A 26,593-nucleotide genomic window follows, 5' to 3' on the forward strand; every position below is an offset into this window, starting at 1 on the left:
CCTCCCCTTTTGCTACGTGCTAGTGTTAGCATTCCAGCGTACTGGCCTCTCCTTCTCATACATTGGTGTCTCCTCACAAATTGGCATACGGTTTAATTGTGCAGGTGCCCAGGGCCTATGTTCCTTCCCTAAAACACAAATCCCAAATTGGCAAACCCTGGCCGAATGTCAGCCCCTGGTAAATGGTACCCTAGGTACCCAGGGCCTTGTGACCAGGGAAGGCCTCTAAGGGCTGCAGGAGAGTGTGAGTGTGTGAGAGATTTTCACACTCTGCCCTTGCAGTCTGGGTACAAGACAAAACAAAGAGTCGACATGGCACACATCCCTGTGTGCCGTGCCCACCACCTACACTGCCATGGCATACATCAGCCACCCCTCTAGCTGGGTGCCCTATGCCAATATTGTGGGCGCTGGGTGCCCTATGCCCCTACAGTACTCAGTTCCATTCCTGGGCACTAAGTGCAGTGTTGCTGAGAGCTCGTCAAACAAGAACTCCACAGCACCATAATGGCAACACTGAAGACTGGGAAGTTTGGTATCCAACTTCTCAGCACATTAAACCCACACTGATGCCAGTGTGGGATTTAATGTACCAAGCACCCCAGAGGGCATCTTAGAGATGCCCCCTAAAACCTAACCTACAATCCACGTCTGTTCTGAGGCTGCCTAGGCTGCCACACAGCAGACATGTTGCTGGACCCCTGGGTAGGAGAGCCCCTGCTCTCTTGGGTCTGCAACAATGCACATCCTGGGTGAGGTGCTAAATCTCCTCCCCCAGGATGGGCAGGGGGAAGCTTCAAAGGCATGCCGCCTCTGTGAGCTTCCCCAGGCCACTGCAACCCCCACTCTGGCGGGAAGCTTGGCTGGAAACCCCAAATAAGGACAAGGGATGTGCCAGCCTGCCAACCCCACCCCTCAGGTGGGGGGATGCGAGGTGAAGCACATCTCCGGGCTCTCGCCATCTTGAAGATGGGAAGCTCTGCCCAATCAGGACTAGGCTACAGCCCCCCTCCCGCAGGATAGGGGGTGTACCCACCCCAGAACAGGGACCCATTGGCCCCTGCCCTTCACCTACCTGTAACGCCCCTAAATCTAGTATTTAGGGGCACCCTGAACCTTCATTCCCCAGATTCTGAAATCCGAAGAGCTAGAAGAAAGAAGACCTGCCCTGCAGCTGCTAAGAAGAGGAAGACACCAACTGCTTTAACCCCAGCCCTACCGGCCTGTCGACCCTCGAACCTGCTCCTGCTCCAACCCGGCATCTCTTGTGGCCAGCAACCTCACAAACCCCGGAGGACCTGGCTACCTTTGGACTCTAAACCCCTGGGACTCCCATGAGTAGAGGCTCTACTCAAAATCTACTTCTAATCGCTGGCAGCAGCCCAGAACCGCGAACCCTTCACAATCTGCACCCGCCAAGCCTGGCCTGTGCCGGAGTAAACAAAGACGACGAGGTCGACCCCCACGGCGACTGGGACACAGAGTCCGGCACCCAAGGACCTCCCTCGACACTCCTGAAGAAGCCTGCAGCCTCAGACCCAGGTGCCCCCCCCCCCCAACCGCGATCAACCGAGGGTAAGATTTCCCGACACCAAAAGGCACCCCTGCACCCAGTGCCCTGCGACCCCCTGTGCCCAATCCCGGGGTAACTACCTATCCTCCAACTACCCAACTTACCTCTCGAAGTGGTGGTGGCACCTGAAGAATCTTCGTCCCCGAGCTTGCAGTCTTTTTCTAAACCAGAGATTTCCCATGGAAATCAATTGAGCGCCCGAAGGCTCAAAAGCACCCTGCACCCTGTCGCCCGAGTGGCCCTGGCAGTGCAACCTCTACACCTATCTACTTCCCCACTTGCCCTGAGTAAGTGACCAGGAGCCCAGCTCCCACAGCCGCGTGGACTGCTAGTCAGCAGACACCAACCAAGGCCCCCCTACCTCTCATAGGATAATATTGGGCCTAACTCTCTCTGTACCCGGCCGCCCTTGTGCCGCTGAGGGTGAACCAACTGTACCTACCTGATCCTGGGAGACCCATGAGTCTATGCCCAGAACCTTAACTCTGCCAGTCAAGTAGTTGCCTTTAAACCGATAACTCCATTTTCTCCATAGGGTAACATTGACTGTGTTTTTTTTTTTTTTTCCTGAAATTTCTTCCAAGTGTGAACTTTTCAAAACTTAAAATATTCACCAAAAATCAGCCGAGTAACGAAAACGAAAATACTCACCTTCTATTAGGTGAGCTCCCAGTGCTGGATCTTGGTGCCCAGCAATGACTCTGAAAAATACTTACAACTGTACTTACCAGTGGGGGGCGCTAGCGTGCCTGGAGCAAGATGGCTGCGCCGAAGTGCAGCTCTGCTGGTCGAGCTGACTATCCGTGCATATCGGCGCCATCTGTGGCCACTAACGACTGCTACATGCCTCTGAAGAGCCCTGGACTGCCCAAGTGCAAAAATTGGCGCGCTCCGCTGTCTCTGCCCCCGAGAATCTGAGATGTGCTGGCGGCCCGTGCTGGAGCTAAAATGGCGGCTGCTGGAGGATCCGACTAACGGCCCCGCCTAGGGAAAGACCTGCGCTCCCTAGTAGTGGGTGATGAGCTGCGGTTTTGGAGCGGAACAGACACTCGCGCGCTGACGACTGCTGGTGGTTCCCCTGGGCTGTGCGGTGAACGCTGTATCGTGCCTCGTGGTGGCTGGCGGCCCTGGTGACATCCCTCCCGGAGCCGGGTGCGGCTGCTGTCTGCCTGCTGCTGGGGTCGGGAGCTGCCGTGGCACTCCTACGTCGGACGACGCAGCGGAGATCTTGCCCTAGGACCTGCGCGGCGTTGAGACGGAGGCCTCCGGTGCGGTGAGTCCCCGGTTGGCCTGGCGGCGCTCTGGTGGGGCGAAGCGCTGGCTGCTGTGACCTGCTGGGGGCAGGCCGCTCGAGGGGGACTGTGCCGCTCTCTGGGCCCTGCAGACTGGGGCTTCCTGCGGCCGCCGGTGAGGCCTAGGAGGGCCGGAGGGGCCTATGGTGCGTCTGGATCCCGGCTGCGGCGGACTTTGACGAGGGAGTCTGGCTCTGGGCACTGGTGAGTGAGCGCTGGTGGGGGCATCTGGGGCGCGCCGCACCCGAGGCGTGGCGGACGGTGCGGCATGAGTGGACCCCCTGGACATATTGAGGCCTGCTAGAAGAAAAACCGTGCACTTGGCCATCCAGAAGAGCGCATCCTACGCAGCGCGAAGAACGAATTGGCCCTGCGGGGTTGTGTAGGCCCTAGTGCAGTAACTGGGCAGTTGCTGATCCCTGGTCGTACGATTGCTTTCCTGATTGGGGCTGTGTGGGCTGAGATACCATTGCACCCTGTACTCCCTGCCTCCCTGGGGGACACCAGCTCGCTCTGACACTGGTGCTTAGCTGTGTCTCTGCCCTAGTGTATAGCGTGGCAGCAGATGCTGATTCTTTCTGCGACAGCCCTCCTTATCTGGCGGTGAGGAGTTGCAGGCATGGGTCGCACGGCATGGGTCGCACGGATAAACAGCAGAGTAAGCTTCAGTTTGAATCTAAAACAAGTACCAAAGCTCCTACACCTGCCGCCCCTAGTTCAGAATCGGAGCTGGAACAGGGTCCGACCGCACGGCTGGAGCTAATGATCTGTATGCAGCAAAGCCTCCAAACTATTGATGCAAAAATCGATGGTTTAAATCTCCGCATGGACAGTATTGCCTCGAGGCTAGATAAGCATGGTGCACAAATTGTGGAGGTAGAGACCCGCATTTCAGCGGCGGATGACCAGATGGAGGCGGTGGGTACCTCATGTGCCACTACGGAGAAAGTACTTGAAGTCATAAAGGCTAGAAGCGAGGACATTGAAGCTCGTTTCCGAAGGAACAATCTGCGCATTATTGGGGTGGCCGAAACTACCAACACTGGTCCCATGGAACTGTATGTGGAGTCGATGCTCACGGCACTGCTGGGCGCTGAACATTTCTCGAAGGTGTTTATCGTAGAGTGCGCTCACCGCTCCCTAGATCCGTCCCGGGAGCCCTGCCGCGACCGATAATTGCCAGACTCCTTAATTATGGGGATAGGGATGTGGCTCTCCGTCTGGCCAGGGAGAAGGGGAGGCTTGACTATCAGGGAATGAAAATAGAACTGTTCACTGACTTCACCATAGCGGTGCAGCAGGCTCAACGTGAGTTTCAGGCTGTGAAGAAAAAGCTGCAATCCCTTCAAATTCCCTATGCTATACTATACCCGGCCCGCCTGAGGATACAGCACGATGGGAAGGCGCGCATCTTTACAACCCCAAAAGAGGCACTGCAATATGCCCGTCGGTGGGAGCGGCAGGAGTTGGCCGCCAGGAAAAATGGACATTCTGCCTCAGATGACTGAAATGCGGAGCGCTAGGTTGTCTGGGCCACTTATTGCTGTTCTGCCTGGCATTCCTCTGGCTCCTCGCTGTGTATATTGGTGATATTTCCCCTGTGTGTGTGCCATGATTGAAAGCTGCTGCTCGGGGTACTGGCAGGGGGGCACATTTAGAATACTATTCTACACCTACTGATAACACGTAGAGATGGCTGCATTTAGCATTTTTTTGTAATCCACGAAGTGGCTGCCAATCTTCCTCTAGCTCGACCCACCCCGCCTATGCGGGTTTGCCAGGAGCCTCTAGTGACCCCTGACATGGGAATTCCCCGCAAAGTTTTGGGTAATTGTTGGTGCCAGGTTGGCGCCTTTGTTGGGGCACTTTTTTTTTTTTTTTTATTTTTTTGCTCTCCGTTTTATTATGTGCTAGGAAAATGCGATTGCTCTGTTCTTGTTTGGTTCGCACAAGGGAATGTATGCGGCAGTGGTTATTGGCCGCAGTGGGGAGATGGGGTGGTTGGGGATCTATGATTCAATGTGTTGGCTTGGTGCAGATTCTAAGGATACATGCTATGTGGTGTCGCGAATGTGGCTGCTGTCCAGTTGCCTTTCCATGTCCCAGAGTACGCTGCTGTGGTAGTTAACGACAGGTCAACCCTTAATTGGCTGACCTGGAATGTCAGGGGCCTTAACAATGCTAAGAAAGTGCGGCAGGTGCTAGCCTATTTGGACAGGCATAATGTGCAGGTCTTACTGCTGCAGGAGACTCCTCTCACGCAGCAGTCCGCCCTGAAGGTCGCTGCTGGGTGGGCGGGGGCGAGGCTGGATGCGTCCTTCTCCTCGTACGCTCGGGGGCTCATGATACTGGTCCAAAAAAAATGTTCCCTATACGCCTATCCAGATGGATGTTGATACAGAAGGTCGGTACATCATAGCTCAGGGTACGCTCTATAATACACCTTTTAACTATTGTTAATATATATGGTCCAAATACGGATGAGCCCGTTTTTTTTTTTTTTACACTCTGTGGGGTAAACTTTCCAATATCTCCTGTGAGACCATTATATGCGGTGGGGACTTCAATGTGGTGCTTGACCCTGCGCTGGACAGAAAAACAGTAGTTTATCCCTCCTGAAGGGCCACAGGTGTGCGAGGGGGAATGAGGTCATTGGGGCTTGTTGATATCTGGCGGCAGCGGCACCATCAAGCTATGGAGGGAACATGTCAGTCATATGCGCGGCAGGCTTGGTCCCGTCTTGACTATTGGCTGGGAACACCAGATGTTTGTAGTTTGGTGGTACAGATAAGGCATTTAACTAGAACATTGTCTGATCATTCTCCAGTGGTGCTGGATGTGGCGCTGCCCTCTCGGATCCTGCCTCCCTTCCAGTGGCGCTTGCAGTCCTCCTCCCTTCTCGACCCGGTGTTTACGGAAGAGGTTCGAAAGGCTATAACAGATTACTTCACAGTAAATACAGGGTCAGTTACGACTATGGGGACGTTATGGGAAGCCTTTAAGGTGACCATTCGGTGGGAATGTATAGGTCTGCAAGCTGGAGTCTTGAAGTCTCTCCGTCGCACCATGGGGGTACTGGAGAGGAAGCTGGGAGATCTGGTGCATTCATATAGTATCCAACCTAGCCCGACCGTCCTGGCGCAAATAAAGAATTCCTTTAGTATATAACAACACTGCTGATCAAGAGGTTAGGCATCTCTCCAGGCGCAGTAAGGCACGTTATTACGGAGAGGGTGGACGGCCGGGGAGGACGCTTGCTGCCCACGTCCTTGATCCGCATCGTAGGGCGCAGGTCGTGCAGGGGATTAAGGTGGATGGAGAGGTGCGGCATGACGCTGACGGTATTTTGCGAGCGTTCTCTGATTATTACACTGAAATGTATGATCGCCGGCCTACGGCTGGTCCGGATGAACTAGAACAGTATCTAGATGATATCTCGCTGGTGTGGTTGTCGCGCAGACAGCAAGAGTTTCTGATGCACCGTCTAACACTGGGGGAAATACAAGATGCTATAAAAGCACTACCTGGTGGTAAGGCAGCAAGAACTGACGGGCTGCCAGCTGAATTTTATAAAGAATATGCGGACCAGTTGGCACCATGCCTGCTGCAGCTTTATGAGGAGGCCTATGAGACCCAATGTTTGCCGCCGACCCTTCGGGAGGCGCCGGTGGTCGCCCTTTTGAAGCCTGACAAGCCACCTGATCAGTGCGACTCGTACCGCCCATTGTCCCTAATAAATACTGATGTTAAAATCCTGGCAAAAGTATTGGCCACGAGGCTCCAACTTCTCCTTCCGGTTATGGTGCTCCCGGACCAGTCGGGGTTTATTCCCGCTCGCTCCACAACCTACGTACCATATTCGCGGTCATGCATGTGTTGAAGCCCACGCTTCTGGCAGTGGCGGTGCTACTTGACGCTGCAAAAGCGTTCGATTCTTTAGCATGGTCCTATATGATTGCGGTCCTTCATCGTATGGGCATCCCGTTTGTGTTCGCGAATTGGATTCGATTGCTGTATACTAAGCCGGAAGCCAGAGTTCGAGTTAACGGTCACCTTTCTGATAAATTTACGATTCACCGGGGTACTCGGCAGGGATGCCCGCTGTCACCCCTGCTGTTTGCGCTTGTACTGGAGCCCCTGGCTTGCATAGTACGGCAGAGGCATGGTGCGTCGGCGTTGCGTTTTTTACAGCGGCCTATTGCTGTCTCCATGTACGCGGATGACATTGTGCTGTATGTATGTGAGCCAGCGCAGTATCTAGCGCCGCTTATCCGTTAATATATTCGGTTTGAACGCTTCTCCGGCCTTGGAATCAACTGGTCGAAGTCCACTATACTGTCTCTCACTGATAGCACCCGGCCCTTTGATATGGAGTACCCGTTGGTGTGGGGGTTGGAGGCTGTTAAATACTTAGGAGTATGGCTGCATAGGGATCCGCAGACGGTCATTAAAGGAAATTTTGGCAAAGCTGTTACCAGACTGGAGGAGCAGGTGGCTCGTTGGATCAAGCTGCCATTCTCCTTCGTGGATCGCATTGCATTGTTGAAAATGATAGTGCTTCCGCGCTTTCTATATTACTTTTGTAACATCCCGGTACGTCTTAACAAGCATTTTTTTGGCACTCTTCGCTCCCTCCTGATCACACTGACGTGGGGAGGGAAGAAACCCCGCCTTCGGTGGGAAACGCTTACATTACCATATGACCAGGGTGGGTTTGCAGCGCCGGATTTCTATCTCTACTACCTCTGTGCTCAGGCGCAGTACTATTACTGGCAGCATGACCCTGCATTCATCCCGCATGTGGCTGTGGAGGCGGGTGCAGTCCATCCTCTGCCCCTTAAGGCGATGATTGTAAACACGTATACGGTATATGAGAAGGGAGAATTCGACGGGGTGCAGACTACCTCGAGCGCCTGGCGGACATTGGGGCAGCGTGCAGGTAAATTACCGCTCTATGCTCCAAGCATGCTATTGCTTCATCACTCAGACCTCTCCGTGACTCCAGAGACGGGTACACTGCGAACACTGGCGGAGATGGGACTTGGCGTCATGGCGGACGTGTTCCCTGGGGGTCAGTTTATAACCTTAGTAGACCTGGCGTCCCGTGGTGAGGTCTCTGCCATGCAGCTTTTTGTGTATACTAGGTTGCGATCTGCCATGCGTGCATTTAATCCGCACTTGCCTTCTGAATCGCTGACTCTTTGGGCACTGCAGCTTCTTTATACGACCACCTCTAGGGCTCGACTGGTGACACGGCTCTATAAGGTGTCCCAGCGTGATATTCTTGATGGGGACTACGGGCCTGAACAATTGGAATATGGTGCTTCTGGAACCTCTCACGGAGGATGAATGGCTGGATGGCTGCAATTTGATGGGCCGCTTGACGCCGAATGGCAACTTGCGCTTGGTGCACTTTAAGTATCTGCATCAGATGTACTATACACCGGCGCAATTGTGTAAATTTGGGCTCTGCCTGTAAGCGATGTGATGTGTCTGGGGCAGGATTTTATCATCTGGCATGGGAATGTCCAAAGATATTTGCTTATTGGGGTGAAGTTGTGAGAGTGCTCGGTCTGATGATTGAGGAGCTGCTGGACTGTCACCCGCGGCTGTGTTTGCTGGGAGTTTGCTGGGAGTCGGGACTAAGTTGCACCCTTCTAATAAACCTGTATCCATTGCATTGCTCATGGCTAAGCGAAGAATCTCTCTCTGTTGGGAGAGCCGATTAGCTCCTACAGCAAACATGTGGCTGCAAGACTTAACATATTGCCGAGACCAGCTTACCTGCTATGTGGAGGAGCTGCCGACAGCCTCGAGGCCACGGGACATCTGGAAACCGCTTACATCCTATCTATTGTCGCTTAATAATGATTGATGTCTAGACTGAAGCTGGTGTGCTGCCCTGTTCCTTTTTTTTTTACTCTGTAGGTTGCTGCCCGTCTTTCTGGCCTTGTAATTCTGGGACAGCCGCAAGATCATGTCCCCCAGCAATGTAAGTTCGCTGTGACACCGCTAATTGCGTTACTCATTGTATTGATGCTATGAATCTGCCAACTTGCATAATTTTGTATTGTATCTGAAATACATGAATAAAGTTAAAAAAAAATCTGTACTTACCAGTAACTCAATTTTCGCCCATAGGAAATCATTGACTGTTTTTCTGTGAAATTTCTTCTGTCAATTTCTGCAAACTTTAAATATTCTTTAAAAATCGTATAATTTCTGAAAATGTAATTACTTAGCTGTTTTGGATAAAGGTCCCAGTACTGAGTCTAGGCACCCAGTACTGGATTACAAAAGTAACGAACGTACTATACCTGCAACTCGAATTTTCTGCCATAGGGAATCATTGACGGTTTTCAATGAAATATTTAAGTGTCAACTTTTAAAATAGCAAAATCTTGTCTAAAAATCATCACAGTAATTAAGTCGACTTTTATCACTTGATTCCAAGTACTGACCCAGGACTGAATCTAGCATCCAGTCCTGGAAATCCAAAAGTAATCTGTTGCAAATAACTTAACCTCCATTGAGCTCAATGCATTATTGTGTTTAAAATTGTGTTGCCTATTGCAACCACTTGTAACTTTCTACAAAAGTCAATTGCATATTGCAAAAGTATTTATATAAAGCATCTCCTTCTGAGAAAGTATATTTTAATACCTATTGTTGGTTCTAAAATAAAACAAGCATATATTTTTTATATATAAACCATTGGCCTAGGGTTCAGTTATTGAGCGTATGAGACCATTTGCTGGCTGAGTGTGTGCAACAAATGCTTTACACGGTCCTCTGATACTGCCTTACTGCTCGACCAAGCTACCACCTTAGAGAGTAAGGTTATATCTAACTTTAGCCTCTGCCAAACCTCTGGGGACTGTGGACTCTGTACACTCTGTACCTATTTGGGAACAGTATATACAGAGCCACTTTCTCACATTGGTGGATCAGCGGTAGGATACAAACTTGCATTTGTTGGACAACTTGGTTACCATCTGATCACACGACAGAACTCTTAAAATTGCCTTTAGAATTCTGATTGGTCTTTTCCAAAATTACTAAAAGTCTTGCTAGGGCCTTGCTTAAGTCCCATTAGAATTTTAGAAAAATAAGTCACTATAGTCCGGGTAGAAGGCTAGAACTGTCAGGTTAGAATGACTCAAACAAACCCAGCTATTAGTGAAAATAATAACATGGAACTGGTAGAGGAGCTCGACCTCACACCTTACTTACACTTGTCTTTCAAGGAATTGAGGTCCCTATGCAAACTTAAAAATATACCAATGGGCCTGCATCCAACCAAACTAGGGCTCCAGGAGCTCTTGGCTGAGTATGCTAAGGACCACCCATCTGAACATGGTGATGGCCAGACAGATGAGGAAAGGTAACAAGAGGAGGTGGATAATAACCCCCCACACTATTCCCTAGGGAGGAGAGGGCCCCCATACCCTTCAATCCAAGAATTAGCATCTGGGGACCTGGAGATCACACAGGTGACTCTGGTACCAGAGAGATCACTGGGGGACCCACCAGTGAAGAGGACAGCCTTTTAGAAAGGCTGGCCAAAAGATTAGAGCTAGAGTCCAGGCTCCTGGCTCTAGAAAAGGAAAGGAGAGAGAGATGGGTTTAGCACCCATCAATGGTGGCAGAAATAATAAAAACCAGGATCGGGAGGAAACTCCTGACCTTAAAATCCCCAATGGGATTGTCCCTAAATTTGAGGAAGGTGATGACATCACCAAATGGTTCACAGCCTTTGAGAGGGCTTGTGACATAAGAAGAGTAAAGAAACCTCTTTGTGGGGCACTCCTGTGGTAACTGTTCTCTGGTAACTGCAGAGACAGGCTTCTGACCCTCTCTGGGCCAGAAGCAGGAGCCTATGACCTCATGAAGAAAGCTCTGATTGAGGTATTTGGATTCACTACTGAGGAGTATAGAATTAGATTCAGGGGGGCTCACAAAATCCAGACCCAGTCCTGGATTGACTTTGCAGACTTCTCAGTAAAGACACTGGATGGTTGGTTAGCTGGACATGGTGTGCAGGATTTTACTGGATTGTACAATTTATTCATGAAGGAACATATATTAAGTAACTGCACAAAGTTGCATCAGCATTTGGTAGACCTAGGTCTAATTTCTCCCCAAGAATTGGGAAAGAAGGCAGACCACTGGGTCAAGACTAGGGCGACAAGGACAGCCACTGGGGGTGACAAGAAGAAGGTGGTCACAAAGCCTCCCCAGGGGAAAGGCGGTGAGAATCCCCAAGATAAAAAGTCTGAGTCTTCTAAAGGGCCCCAAAAACCTGTTCAGGTGGGTGGGACCCAAACTACTCCCTATGTGTCTCAACCCTATAGGGGGAAGAACTTTGATCCCTTAAAGGCCTGGTGTAATAACTGTAAGAGGTCAGGACACCTAACTGTAGATAAATCTTGCCCCCACAACAAAGCCCCTAAGGCACCCAGTACAGCTACTCCTGGGGCAGCAAGTATACAGATGGGATCAGAAGCGTACCCTGAGCAAATCTGGGAACACACTGAAGCAAGCCTAGTCTCCCTGGGAGAAGTAGAGTTTGCCACTGTAGCTGTGTGGCCACCCAACTTAAAGAAATATTTACAGTACCCCTGGGTGAATGGAACTAGGGTGGAAGCTCTGAGGGAGACAGGTGCCAGTGTCACTATGGTGAAAGGCACACTGGTTTCCCCTGAGCAATATTTGTTTGGGAAGTCTTACCCAGTCACCAACGCTGACAGCGTCACCACTAGTCATCCCATGGCCATGGTGACATTAGGCTGGAGGGGGGGGGAGGGGGGGTGGGGTGTTACTGGCCTGAAACAGGTAGTGGTCTCTCCAAAGTTGCCAGCTGCATGTCTGCTTGGAAATGATCTGGAAACCTCAGCCTGGGCTGAGGTTGAGCTAAAGGCCCATGCAGCCATGCTGGGCATCCCTGAATTGGTGGGTGTGTGCAAACCAGAGGAAGGGTGAAAAAGTAGGTCTGGAGCCTCAAATAATGGCCCAACCAGCCAAGAGAAAAGGTGAGCAGACTGGGGAACCAGCTTCTGTACAGCAAAACATTCAGGACCCCTCTCCACAGAGAGAGGATTTGGATATCCCTGAGGGAACTGAGCCCATGGAGCATGACCCTTACCAGGTTGAACTCTTGAGCCCAGGGGGACCCTCTAGGGAAGAGCTGTGCCCAGACCACTGCAACCCCCCACTCTGGCGGGAAGCTTGGCCGGAAACCCCAAATAAGGACAGGGTATGTGCCAGCCTGCCAACCCCACCCCTCAGGTGGGGGAGGCGAGGTGAAGCACATCTCCAGGCTCTCGCCATCTTGAAGATGGGAATCCCTGCCCAATCAGGACTAGGCTACTGTCCTCCCCCGCCCCCCCCCCCCCTCCCACAGGAGAGCGGCAGGATAGGGGGTGTACCCAGCCCAGGACAGGGGCCTGTTGGCCCCTGCCCTTCACCTACCTGTAACGCCGCTAAATCTAGTATTTAGGGGCACCCTGAACCTTCCTTCCCCAGATTCCCAAATCCGAAGAAGAGCTAGAAGAAAGAAGACCTGCCCTGCAGCTGCTAAGAAGAGGAAGACACCAACTGCTTTGGCCCCAGCCCTACCGGCCTGTCGACCATCAAACCTTCTCCTGCTCCAACCCGGCATGTCTTGTGGCCAGCAACCTCACAAACCCCGGAGGACCTGGCTACCTTTTGACTCTAAACCCCTGGGACTCCCATGAGTAGAGGCTCTACTCAAAATCTACTTCTAATCCCTGGCAGCAGCCCGGAACCGCAAACCCTTCAAACTCTGCAACTGCCAAGCCTGGCCTGTGCCGGAGTGAACAAAGACCACGAGGACGGCACCCAAGGACCTCCCTCGACACTCCTGAAGAAGCCTGCAGCCTCGGAACCAGGTGCCCCCCCCCCCCCCCAACCGCGATCAACAGAGGGTAAGATTTCCCGACACCAAAAGGCATCCCTGCACCCGGCGCCCCGTGGCCCCCTGTGCCCAATCCTGGGTTACCTACCTATCCTCAAACTACCCAACTTGCCTCTCGTGGTGGTGGCACCTGAAGAATCTTCGTCCCCGAGCTTGCAGTCTTTTTCTAAACCGGAGATTTCCCATTGAAATTGCGATTCTCCTATTAACATGACTAGAGAATCTGGACTTCATTAAAGAAACAGAGGCTATCATTATGCATTAATCCTTTAATGCAGTCACAAGCAGCCGCACTACATCCTAAAGAAAGAAACGGTTCTAGAATGTAGTGAGCAGGGTACAAATGGCATGAGGCACAGACAGACTGGCTCTTTTAAATGCAATGAAGTACATAAAGTTCAGACGTGAGGTCCAACTTGATCTTGAAACTGAAGGTAGAGAAAAGTCCGAAGAGAGGTAAGGTGAAAGTAGGTGATCATGCAGAATTATCTGAAAGAAAGAGGAGAATGATAATATGAAAATAGAAAAAAGATAAGGGGATAATAAAGTCATGAGTTGATATACAATGCAAAATACAAACCATAAAAATACATAGTTCAAGAATTAAACCAGCCAAGGGAGTGGAAAAAAGGGTGGGATAATGATAGCCTCCGTGTCTTTAATGAAATCCAGATTCTCTAGTCATGTTAATAGGAGAATCGCAATTTCATTAGAAGACCGGAGGCTACATTATGCATGTTGGTAGCCATGAAGTACAACATCAGACATATGTTCAATAGGTTTACAGTAATGGTGAGCAAAGGTTGAAGCATTAGACCAATTGGCCGCTTTAAGAATATCATCCAACTTACCTCCAGACCAAAAGGATTTGCTTGCCATAGCACCTCTGAGAGAATGAGCTTGGAATTTAGAAAGATCAATTCCGGCTAGATTCATTACTGACTTGACCCATCTAGCGATGGAGGAGGAAGCAACTGGTTTAAAGGATTTAACAAATGAGATAAGGAGTTTGGCATCTAAAGGACGAAGGTCTTTCATTCTCAAGTCATATTCTCTCATACAGTCTGTGAAACACAATTTCTTGCAAAGATCAAAACGAGGATAAAAAATAGTTCGACATGGTTTTAGTCCTTCTGAATATATCAAATTGAACTCCAAACATATCATAAGATCTATAAGAAATGTCCAGACATTTCACATCTGAAACTCTACGACAAGAGATTAGACATAAAAGAGTAGCAAGTTTAAGCGAGAGGTATTTTCTGTTAAGGTAAGCATTATCTGGCCAAGAAGAGAAAAGGTCTAAGATGGCTTTAACATCCCACATGGATTGGTACTTGGGTCTGGGAGGTCTTTTTAGTCTGATACTTTTCATAACTCTACAAATAATATTGTTCTTATCTACCGTCTTACCATTGATGAGGGAGTGTCCAGCAGAGATTGCTGAGCTGTAGCAATTAATAGATCTATAAGATAATCCCCTGTCAAATTGTTCGACAAGGAAATTAACTATATTAATGATGGGAGCTTCCAAGGGATCCAAGTTCCTCTCCATGCACCAACAAACCCATTTTTTCCAAATGTTATTGTATCTATAGTGTGTTCCAGGTGCCCATCATTCTCCGAGGAGGGAAAGAGCTGATGACGAAAGGCCAGACAGTTCGTTGGATTGCCTGACACTTTCCAAGCAAGAAGGTTCAAATTCCCTGAAGTGATTAGGTGGTGATCTTCTCCTTCTGCGTTGGTGACCAGACCCTTGCTCGCTGGAATGAGGAAGGGCATGTCGCAGGAAAGTTCGAGAGTGGTCGGGAACCATGCCTGAGAGGGCCAGAATGGGGTTATCATAGCAAAGGGAGGGAAGGCGTAACCCTGAAGGTTTGACCAGCATTGTAGAAAGGCATTCACCGCTAGAGCTCCCGGGTCTGGCATCCAGCTGAAATATTTTGGGAGTTGAAATGACAGTCTGCTGGCGAACAAATTCACATCTAGTGGACCCCAAAAAAGAGAGTATTGAAAATGTTCACATTGAGTTTCCAATCGGTACGGTCTGAGAGGACTCTTGAGTTCCAATCTGCAGAGAGGTTTGACTTCCCGGGAAGGTATTCCGCCTTCAGAGAAATTTTGTGTTCCAGACAGAACATCCAGAGTTTATTCGCTAGAGCAGATAAGTCTGCTGATATGGTACTGCCAAGGCGGTTGATATATGCTACTGCAGAGATGTTGTCCATCTTGAGAAGAACAGATCTGCCTTGAAGAGAGTGTTTGAAGCTCATTAGGGCATATAAACCGGCTGTAAGTTCTAAAATGTATGTGGTGGGAAGATTCCGCGAGGGACCATGCGCCACAAGTGTTTTGATCGAGGAAGCGAGCGCCCCAACCGTGGAGGCTGGCGTCCCGATTCCAGAACGAATTCCGGGACAGAGCCAAAAATTGCTTTGCCATTCCAGGCATCCAGGTTCTCCAGCCACCAGGAAAGTTCCAATTTGCCCTCCTGATCCTGAGTCAGTCTTCGTACCAGAGACCAGACTTGAGAGCTTTCCCTTTTAATCTCTGAAGGACGTGGTAATTCAGTGGGCCCGGGAAGATAGCTTGGATGCTGGAGGAAAGGAGACCTATAAGTGGTGCTAATTTTCTTAGGGTTATAGAATCTTGTTTTAGAACATACCTGATCTCTTTCCGAATTTTTGCGATTTTCTTGGTAGGGAGAAGGAGGAGACAGCTCGATGTATCTACAATGAATCAGAGAAATTCTAGAGATTTGGAAGGTGTAAGGATAGATTTCTCTCTGTTTATATGAAGCCGAGACTTTCGATAAGGTGGATGGTGGTATTGAGGTCTTTCTGAATTTGGGAGTAGAGTTGAGACATGAGAATGTCGTCTAGGTAAATAATGAGGCGAATACCCCTCTCTCTCAGGATAGAGACAATAGTTCTCATGATCTTGGTAAAGCACCAGTGGGCGGAGGAAAGGCCGAAGGGAAGAGCTTGAAATTTGTACAGATGGTTTTTTCCAGGTGAATTGGAGAAAACGCTGGTGTTATTGTGCCATAGGAATGGTAAAGTAGGCGTCCTTTAGGTCTAATTTTACTAACCAGTCTCCTTTCAAAAGAAGGTCCCTCAGAAGGTGAATACCTTCCATTTTGAAATGTCAGTAAACAAAATATTTGTTCACTTCTCGAAGGTTTATCACTGGTTTCCATCCTTTGTCCTTTTTTTGAACTAAGTGCTGATAAATGTTTTTAAAGACCAAGGTACTTGTATGATAGCTCCCTTTTTGAGCATTGAAGAGATTTCCTCTTCGATCTTCTGATGTTCGGTTGAAAGAGTTAAAGGATTTGGGGGGTGAGATTGAAAGGGAATCTCTATCAAGTCTATTTTGAAACCCTGGACGGTCTCTAGAACCCAGGGGTCTTGAGTTGGCGACTCTCATATATGGTAGAGTTTGTCTGCCCCCTACTTGGGAAGAAGAGGAAAGCGGAGAAAGACTTACTTGGAAGGTTGGAGATGTTTGGATTTCTGCGGGATCTGTAGCCTCTGTTACGTGGTCCTCTGGCTCGATGAGGGTAGAATTGTTGATTTGAAGGGTAGAAGCCTCTACCAGAACCTCTGAAGGACGAGAAGGGCCGTTGGGTACTGCGTCCGGAAGAACGGCCCCTTCTTCCAGCCTGTCCAAAAAGGTTGGTGTTGAAAACACGCTTCATATTGGTTTGAGCCCTATCAAGGGCGTTAAAGGTGGCAACGTATTTGCCGATTGATTTGATCATGTCTTCTCCAAAGAGAAGGCCCTTAGGGTTGTCAGATGGTTCTTTTTCTGCTAGGTTACTGAGTTTGGGGTTGATCTTAGTAAGGATAGTTCTCCTTCTTTCAATGTTTAGACTCAAATTCGCAATTACAAGGAGGACAATAGCTCTTTGGCTCCATCCGCGAATGAGGTTGGTATCGAGAGGTGTATTTGAGATATGTGATTCCTCAGCTAGGTCTAGGATCCTGGTGAGGGAGCAGAGGACGTCAAGAAGGCGGTCCTGGCAGCCCTTGAGTGCTTACTCAGACCTCTTCTAGGGTCTTTCCCTAGTTTAAATAAATAAGAATTTTATTAGGTCGAGGTTAGGGGTTTGAGAGACCTTATTGTGAATGGTGGGTCTAGGGCATTCTGATTTTAGAGTATTCCTTGTTTCTCTTTCGAGAGAGTTTCTTAGCCATCTCCTAATGAATTTAGAAACGTGTTCCTGAGGGAACCATTTTGAGCTATTAGGATGGGAGATACTTAGGGGGGGAGAACATTTCTTCCCCTAATGGGATAAGTATAACATTATCAGAAGAGGAGGGGGATTCTCCTTCGCCAGGATTATTTAGGTCTAGGTCTTGGTTTGGGTCGTCATGGTCCAGGACGAATTTTGTCATAAGAGTTGTGAATTTTCTTCCTCTGAATCTGAGTCTGTGTCATCCTTGGCACCATAACGGGTTGTACCACGAGGGGCACTAGTCATATTTGTGCCGGTAGGGACACCCATCAAATATATGCCGCCAGAGGCACCGTTTCCATTTGAGGCACGAGGGCCTCCCAACATAGATGAGGTACTAGGACCTCCAAGATCAACTGAGGTGCTACGACCTCCCACAATGTGATCAAAAGGATGTTCGCAGTTTTTTTTAAAAATCTTTTTGCCAGGAATTGTGATGTCATAGATAGGGTCTTCTTGATCATGGGGAAGAGATCTTTTAGTAGACATCACTTCTTTTAGTGTAGATAACATGTAAGATCGCATTTCTTTCTGCAAGAATTGTTTAAAGGAGTCGTCATTGTGAAGGGGAGAACTAGCAGTGGCATCGGAGTCAAGGTCTGCCATTTGGGCGGTAAGTGAAAACAAAATAAGCTCTGAAGATTAGTTATATGAATTATGGCAATTAAATTTTTTTTTCTTTGTGGTCAATATTAAAATCTCTCCCCCCCCCCCCCCTCTTTTTTTTGTATTTTTTTTTTTTTTTTTTTTTTTATTACTAAGGTGACAAATATAATCTAAATAAATCAAGTAACCTAGAAAATAGTAGGTAACCATGAGATGGCAAGAGGTTGATACACTATTTAGAGCATATATTGGAAGCTCTAGGGTGTTTCAGGCTCTAGGATTTGTTTTGTAGTATTAAACTATGTTTCTCCGTTGAAATGCGTTCAAATGCGATCTCCGGCAGCAGCTGATCAGAGCGGAGTAACTGAAGCTCTCGCTCAGCTGCTGTCGGAGAAGTCGTCTGGATTAGAGGAAAGTTCCTAGGGGGTAGGCCTACGAGCGTGCACCGTTGCTAGGGTGCATTTCTTTTTTTTTTTTTTTTTTTTTTTTTAAAAACCTTTATTTGTGCATATTAAAAGAACAAATACGGGCCTACAACCATCAGGCCGGCCACAAAACGGTTAAGCACTGAGACAAACATTACATCCCCTGTGCATCAATGGTCAAGATTAGCAACGATTCAGGAGTTATACACTGGAGAGATCCTTGACACCAGGGGAAGGAGAAGTGAAGGTTAATTTTAAGGTTTTCAAAATAATTTTATCGAGGAAAAAGTCAGTAGAGGATAGAACCAAGGAGATTCGAGTCCGCAAGATGGCTTCATCACACGGGAGAGCAGCAGCATCATTAAAAACGGCCATAGAAAATCTCAGACAGTGAGGCGATGCAGTTATATAACAGGATAGTCACATGAGTAAATACGCACCCCTCCAAAGCCGCCCCCACTCAATCCACCCCACACCCGGACCCCGAATCGGAAACAAGGAGAGCGCAGAGACATAGAAGAAAAAGGCCCATAGAACTAAAAAGAAACAGTAAATTACCCCCCCACCCTACACCAATGCGGAGGCTACGGCCTGCCCCCCCCCCCCAGCATAGTGCCTGTCGCCCAATGAACCCGAAATATAGACAAGAGAGAAAGTAGGAATAGAGGAAAGAAAATAAGAAAACAAAGAAGAAAGCGGGGAGGAGCCCACGTAACCTCGGAGCGCCCGAAGCCACCGGCCAACTACGTCTCCACACACTGAGAACCCACTACACACAAAGGCGGTCGTGTGAAGATAACGTGTCACAACAATATAATGAAGGCAGACAATTCGCGACGAGTGCGCACAACATATGCAGACAGTTCCAGTCCCAGTCCAGCCCATCCGTGAAACCATGGTGATAGAAATCAATCTAGCCCTGGCCCGATCGCGGGCGTAAGATTAGACTAGCCCCCACATGAAGGCCCCGCAGCCCGTGCAGACAAAGACAATATGGCCGCTGGGGAGAAGATGGAGAAGTAGAGTCACAAAATGGCCGCCGATCATCTATTGAGGTCCCCTTGTGCACCATATAAAATCCAGACCTGGCCTGTAAAGTACAGGAGTTCCACATAAAAGAAGCCGTAGGCCACCGTGAACGGTTCCTCGAGGACGTCAGGTGTCGCTCAGCTGGATACTCTTGCGGGCGCGGTGAGGCAGGCAACAACAAAGCAGGCAGCAATGAACGGGGAAACAAAGTGTCCACAATTGAGCAGGAGATCGATTGATCCTGGGTGCCGGGAAAGCCAGATGCAGACACCAGTGTAGCACGGTTATACCCAGTCGTTGCGTCCCCGCAAGAGGACAGAAGCACTGGCAGACCCACGTCTTGTTGAGAACAAACGGGGCGCTCACGACCCGCAGCCAACAGTATGGAGTCGAACCGCTCACTCAGCGTTTGCAAGCCATCACACAATTGCAGACGAAAGTCCCGCAGGGCAGCCAGAACGGAGCCGCATGTCAGCGGAAGCTGCGCCCCCACATCGGCAGCAATCCGGGACGGCACTGTGGAGCTGGAGTCTGGTAGAGGGAGGGCGAAGCGGGCAGCGGGCGAGACCGGAGCATCACCCCCCAGCAGCGAGCAGGCAATCAACGCCATGTTTTACCGCTGAACGGTACAGTGGCCAGGGGGGGGATCGTAACAAGGAGGCAATTCCCCGCAGGTCTGCGCCGCAACAGGTGAAAGCCAACAGTCGCTTCCCCTCCCTCGGACTCTCTTTGCAGCCGACTAGGCAATAGAAGAAGGGGGTCTGCAGCCTTCCACAGCGCGGGCCACAGAGCGGGGCAGGAGCCCCGCCACACCGGGGCTCACCCTATAGCTCCAGCCCGTCAGGTGAAAGGTGAAGGAGGTGTCCGGGCGTCTCTCCCCCGGCTCGTCTGGCGACAGTCCGTGGTGTGAGGCGGGATCGGGGCCGCGGGGCTCAGATTTGCGCCGGGGGTCCAGTGACTGCGGAGCTTCCAGGGGGCCGGCCAAGGCCACAATGGAGCAGGGGTCCAGCGCGGAGAACAAAGGCACCAAGAGCTCCGGCATCCGGGCGGGCTCAGACTCCGGGAAAGCGGCGGCGCGGTCAGCGCGTCGTCGCGCACGTTGCACCTCGAAAATCGGCGAGGATAGGAATCAGGATGATAGTCCGAGGCCAAGGGCCGGCGGAGCCGGGCGCTCAAGCGTCTGCTCCGGTCGCCATCTTGGCTCCTCCCTCCTAGGGTGCATTTCTTTAATGGTTGTTGTGACGCGCTCGGTCTAGGCGAGCGCGTTGAAGAGGTCGATCGGAATTGCAAAATTGGGCGAGGAATAAGCTCTCTAGTATGAGAGAGGGGAGAAGGTAACTGCATTAGAAAATAAATATGGGGAAATTTGGTAATTTATTTTTGGAAAGAGATTTTATATGCGAGCACTGTAAAAGGATCGACAACCTTAATAGGAAGTCGATGGGAAGGGGGTGAGGGGGGGGGGGGGTAAGAGCCCATAGTCACCCACGCGATGGCCGAGAGCTGTTGGATTAAAACGTGTTAGACAAGAAATAAATATTGGCATAACATTTAAGCTGCGGAAAAAATCGTTATAGATAGCAAAGATGTTAGCAATAGATCGTGTTTTTTTTTTTTTTTTAAATTAAGTAAGCAAAGTTCTTATAAGACAATTTCTAATGAGAGAGGAGAATTGTTACTTATCTGCCTGTGAGCCGCATTTAAAAGAGGCAGTCTGTTTGTGCCTCATGCCATTTGTACCCTGCTCACTACATTCTAGAACTGTTTCTTTCTTTATGATGTAGTGCGGCTGCTTGTGACTGCATTAAAGGATTAATGCATAATGTAGCCTCCGGTCTTGTAATGAAATCAATTGAGCGCCCGAAGGCTCAAAAGCACCCTGCACCCAGCCGCCGGAGTGGCCCTGGCAGTGCAACCTCTACACCGATCTACTTCCCCACTTGCCCTGAGAAAGTGACCAGGAGCCCAGCTCCCACAGCTGTGTGGCCTGCTAGGCAGCAGCCACCAACTAAGGCCCCCCTACCTCTCATAGGATAACATTGGGCCTAACTCTCTCTGCACCCGGTCGCCCTTGTGCCGCTAAGGGTGAACCAACTGTACCTACCTGACCCTGGGAGATCCCAGAGTCTATGCCCTGAACATTAACTCTGCCAGTCGAGTAGTTACCTTTAAACCGATAACTCAATTTTCTCCATAGGGTAACACTGACTGGCTTTTCCTGAAATTTCTTCTAAGTGTGGACTTTTCAAAACTTAAAATATTCACCAAAAATCAGCCGAGTAACAAACGAAAATACTCACCTGCTATTAGGTGAGCTCCCAGTGCTGGATCTTGGTGCCCAGCACTGACTGAGAAATACTTGCAACTGTACTTACCAGTAACCCAATTTTCTGCCATAGGAAATCATTGACTTATTTCTATGAAATATTTTCTAAGTGTCAACTTTCAAAATAGCAAAATATTGTCTAAAAATCGTCACAGTAATTAAGTCGACTTTTATCACTTGATTCAAAGTACTGAATCTAGGATCCAGTCCTGGAAATCCAAAAGTGATCCTAAAAGTAATCTGTTGCAAAAAACTTGAAACTTCCATTGAGCTCAATGCATTATTGTGTTTAAAATTGTGTTGTCTATTGCAACCACTTGTAACTTTCTACAAAAGTCAATTGCATATTGCAAAAGTATTTGTATAAAGCATCTCATCCTGAAAAAGTATATTTTAATACCTATTGTTGGTTCTAAAATAAAACAAGCATATCTTTTTTTTATATATAAACCATTGGCCTAGGGTTCAGTTATTGAGTGTATGACACCATTTGCTGGCTGAGTGTGTGCAACAAATGCTTTACACTGTCCTCTGATACTGCCTCACTGCTCGACCAAGCTACCACTTTAGAGAGTAAGGTTATATCTAACTTTAGCCTCTGCCAAACCTCTGGGACTGTGGACTCTACACCCTGTACCTATTTGGCAACAGTATATACAGAGCCACTTTCTCACACTACCATACAGCAGAAGCAGTCTGGTTGTGAAATACCAATATCGGCTTCCCAAATATTTAAAGTCAACATATAGCTCACCCATTGCTTTCCATTGGTTGGCTTTGTCACTCGCATTAGCTTACTCTAGTATAAATCCCTCAAAGCAATGTAGTTGTATGTATCACTTCACCTACAACCGTGGAGACACAGCCGCTGGCCGGCTGCACTCCATCCACATTTCATATTACCTCATAAAACCCAAACCTGAGAGAGCCGCCTATGGCAGCCTCACGGGTACTAAATAATACAGTGAAACAGAAAGCACAATGCAATATTTGCACTTATTCAGTATCTTGCCTTCCTCTTTTGTGTTTGACCCACCACTGAAGCATAGCTTCTTTCCATCCTTTTTGATTCCACAACTTTTATCCTTCCACCGCTTCCTTTTTAAGGAAGTACTTTTTAGGTTGAGCCTGGACACGCATGCGCTGCTCTGCGAGGCATGCTATATTGAGGTACGGAAAAGAACCTCTGCCCATTTCCTGCCCAGCTTTTCAATTGGCTCCTGTTACTGTCCTTTCGAAATTGTTGTTTTTCATTCGTGAATAGGCCTAGTAGTCCCTTCTTGGTACTGACTTGCCTACATTTGTAACCTCCCATAAGGACTGGACTTTTTACTTGTGTTTTTACACGGTCTGCTTTATGTAGTCGGTGGCCATTATAAACTAATGAGGTAACCCAATCACTGTCCGCAGACCTGGGTATCGTATAGTATAGAAAACAGATGGACCTAGACTCTTTTGTTGCGCATCAAGTCAAAGACCTTTATAATTCAAATAAAATTTGTTGCATGCATGAGATCACCATATGGTAATTAATTCATGTAAAACTTTCAAATATGCACCTGGAGAAGGCACCCACTGTTTTTAAGGAAATTATCTGTTTTATTCACGGAAACAACTGAGATGTAAAAACATTGCCAAGTTGTATAGTAATCAAGAGGTTGCTCCAAGAGAAGGGGTGTAAAGGAGTAGTGTTTGTGTGTGCAATAGATCTAAGTGAAAAGTCACAAAGTGAGGACAGTTCAATGGAGGTAATGACGACAATTTTACAGTCTAAACTGGATGTAAGTAACATGAGCACCAGTTAGTTGTGGCCTGTCCACAATTCATCATTTTTGTCATTAATCTAGACAGTTTTCAAAGTTTGCTGAAAGGTATCATATGTTGGTTGGACGGGATAGTAGTGACCTATGGTAAAAGCCCCATTGGGGATAAATGTCGAAGTTTTGACCCAACTTAATGCGTAGAGGGTATTTTTAATCCTCCACTTGTGAGTCTTCCTCAGAACAGGGGAAGTGTGGAAGGCAGCCTATAGGGATATGGAGATTTAATATAGTTACATAATTCAAACTAATATTAAGTGGGACCTTTAGGTGCCTGAACTACTGACCTACTGCAGGTGCCTGTAGTTGGATGGCCCTGATCACATCTCCCGGGGGTGGGTAGTCTGTAAAAAGGATGAAGGTGCATATTAGATTACCCATTCCATGATGGGAATCCATCAATGAGTAAAAAACCAGGAGAACACTTACCCGCATCATAATTATGTTGTAGTTAATGCACTGTGGGGGTATTCGAAACTCAGTCAAAACCAGCCGTGATGCTGGATAGGAAAGGAAATTAATCCATAAAGAGGGGAACCAATCGCCCTATCTGATCTGCAATGTAAACCAGATCTAATGAATCTGAGCCCGGTAATGTAGAATAAGGCACCGAGACAAAGTTAAAGGCCTCGTGAAGGATAATTACCTTACAGAACATGATTATATCAGCCTGGGGATGCCAGTTCTTCGCCCGTCAAGGTACGGAACAAGACTAGCCGACACGTGGAGCGTCTGTATTTAAAGGCATGTACGTCGCGGTGGGACCGTGATTCACTATGAACGGCTGCCTGGCCTACGCGTTATGGAAGAACCGTGGCAGTGTATTGAAAGACAGACTGGCGATAGAAAGTTCTCAGGGAAGGACTTTGTCCCTGTTCCATAAATCAGCGTGTAAACTAATACATCTGAAAAAGGGGGTCTATTTCCCTGATGACCTTATAGCAATACCAGTGAATTGGTAAAGCCTACAAGGGTGAAACCACCAGCATGATAAGACATTACATAAAGAACATAAAATGTAATGACAAACACACAATACAGTGTATGGTACTATCCATATGACAAATTTTAATTATTTGCATAACAGACAGATACAGCGTATGATACAATGAATAAGGTGGATATTGGATGGAAAAACTGCGTGAATATCTACCTGGAGGTAGGTTAGCTAATGCGGCCAAAAACAGATACAATATATACGCAATAAATGTGAGGTTAAAATGTACATCTGCACCATAGAGTGGAGGTATACAGTTAAGAAATCAGACACAACTCAATTGGCAAACTCTCAGCCATTGTTTAATGTCGCTACCTGTTTGGCAATTTCCTCTTTATTCAGTCCTCTCAGGACAGTATCAAATGTATGTATCCATTTACGCTCTCTTACACTTATGGTGTTGGCCAGGTTGCCCGCCCCCCCCCCCCCGTGGTGAAATGCTCAACAAGGGGCGCACCCTGGACCTTACATCGTATTCTGCTGCAATGTTGCAGTATACAGGTTTTTACTTTCTGTATGGTCTGCCCAATATATATGAAATCACATGGGCATTGGCAAAGCAAAGCGGTCCTAAATGTAAGACCTAGTGGCTTTGCCAATGCTTATTAGGTGCTTTGTTGTAGTCACTATTGACGCCTTCATCATCCTTATTTCCCCTTCAACTTTAGTTTTACTAGGGAATATACATTTACAATACACTGGTATAGGGCACCCAGCTAGTGGGGTGACTGATCTATGCCAGGGCAGTGGGTTGTAGGCATGGCACACAGGGAGGTGTGCTATGTTGACTCTTCACTTTGTTTTGCACTAAAATACGCTGCCTGCAAAGGCTGTGTGTATGTATAAAGGTTCAGGGCCTCTAAGGGTGGCACAATAAGTGCTGCAGCCCTTAGAGGTCTTCCCTGGTCACACTGCCCAGGGTACCTGTGGTACCATTTACCAGGGGCTGACCTGTGGCCAGAGATGCCAATTGGGTTAGTTTTGGGGAAAGAACAGAGGCCTTGGGAACCTGATTGGCAGGGACCCAGGGCACATCAAGTCAAAGTGCATCAGTAGTCTGGCAAAAGTGTGGGGGGGGGGGTTACTGCAACAGAAACCTACTTTCCTACACCACCTTCCAACATAGATTTGTAGCTCCCAACTTTGCTCTAAATACTTTTCACAGTGTGCTAGAAGAGAACGTTCCCACCAAAACGAAAGGATTTAAGTTGTGCCCGACTGAAGATGTTGGTGATGGAGCTTGTAGCAGGCTGTCTTAGTGTATGGTACGCGCTTAGTCAAGTGGAGAGGAGTTGGCCTAACGGCTAGGGTCTTCGACCTCGAATCTGGGGAACCGTGTTCGAGTCTCTGCAATGATGCTGAACATACTGTGATTCTGGGCAAATCACTTAATCTCCCCGTGCCTAACAGAAATGAATGTGTCCTCTTGTAATGCAACTGGTGCTATGTAAAGCTCTGATACCCAATTCGGGTCAAGTTCGTGCTATATAAAACGCTGTAAAAAAATGGAATCTATTGTACGCTAAGTTTCGGTTTCCAGAGTAAATGCCTTCTATTGGTTTGCTAATAACTTCAGTGCCATTTGAATTTGCACAAAATTTGCAGTTGCTTTAAATCATGTGTCATAAAGATCGATCAGTTGGAAACCAAAGTTATTTTGAGTGTTTTCAAAGTTTTAATTCGTATTTTAAGCCCCATTAAATTTGTGTTATCTACTACAGCTAAAAGTGCAAAATGGAATTACATCACACTTGCCATGAAGGTAGACCTTAACTTAAAATAGGTCCGTTTTTGCAGTAACTGTTAAAAAATGAGTGTTTGTAAAAAGTTCCAATGTCAAAGAAGTATTGTTTTATATGTATGCTGAATAAGTGTTGAATAATCTGTAGTTTTCCATTGGAGCATAAGTAAACCAAATAATATTGTAAACTAATCGGATAAAGGATCCTTTTTAGGGCTGCCCTGAGACATCACATGTGCGTAACTTGCAGGACATTTTGTTAACTAAAAATAGCTTGGAACCCTCCCATTGCGTACCATCGTTGGCTTCTTTGTCACTCTTATTTGCTGGCTCCTGATTGCCCAGTGTGTGAGGGTTTCACTTTCTCTTCATTCATTGCTCCCTTCTGCAGAGCATGGGCGAAGTACTGATAGCTTCTGTTTGATTAGTGTCCTTTCTCTGCTCGTGCTGGAAAGGAGGCACTTTGTTTTCTTTTTCCCCGTCGTCCTAGTTACTTATTGCCCTAGCCCCCTTCTGCATCAGTACCACTTTACCACTACCACCTTACCACTACTCTACCCACCACCGTACCATTGGCTCCTACCACCATTACTACCCCTGCACCACC

The 26,593-nt window shown here is 48.2% G+C and overlaps 1 protein-coding gene across 7 annotated transcripts in view; it reads left to right on the forward strand.

The window, feature by feature from the left end:
- NADK (NAD kinase) overlaps nucleotides 1–26,593 on the forward strand; it is a 574,415-nt gene that overhangs the window by 151,943 nt on the left and 395,879 nt on the right. For 2 of the 7 annotated variants that reach the window (XM_085609373.1, XM_085609367.1), the window contains exon 2: nucleotides 8,794–8,857. The exons of the other annotated variants lie outside the window; for them this stretch is intronic. In XM_085609373.1, coding sequence (XP_085465499.1) covers nucleotides 8,794–8,857 — 64 coding nt within the window. The remainder of the gene's footprint in view (nucleotides 1–8,793; nucleotides 8,858–26,593) is intronic. 7 annotated transcript variants of the gene reach the window in all.

Source organism: Triturus cristatus, chromosome 1_2, assembly GCF_964204655.1.
Source record: "Triturus cristatus chromosome 1_2, aTriCri1.1, whole genome shotgun sequence".
In the NCBI taxonomy this organism is placed as follows: domain Eukaryota; kingdom Metazoa; phylum Chordata; class Amphibia; order Caudata; family Salamandridae; genus Triturus; species Triturus cristatus.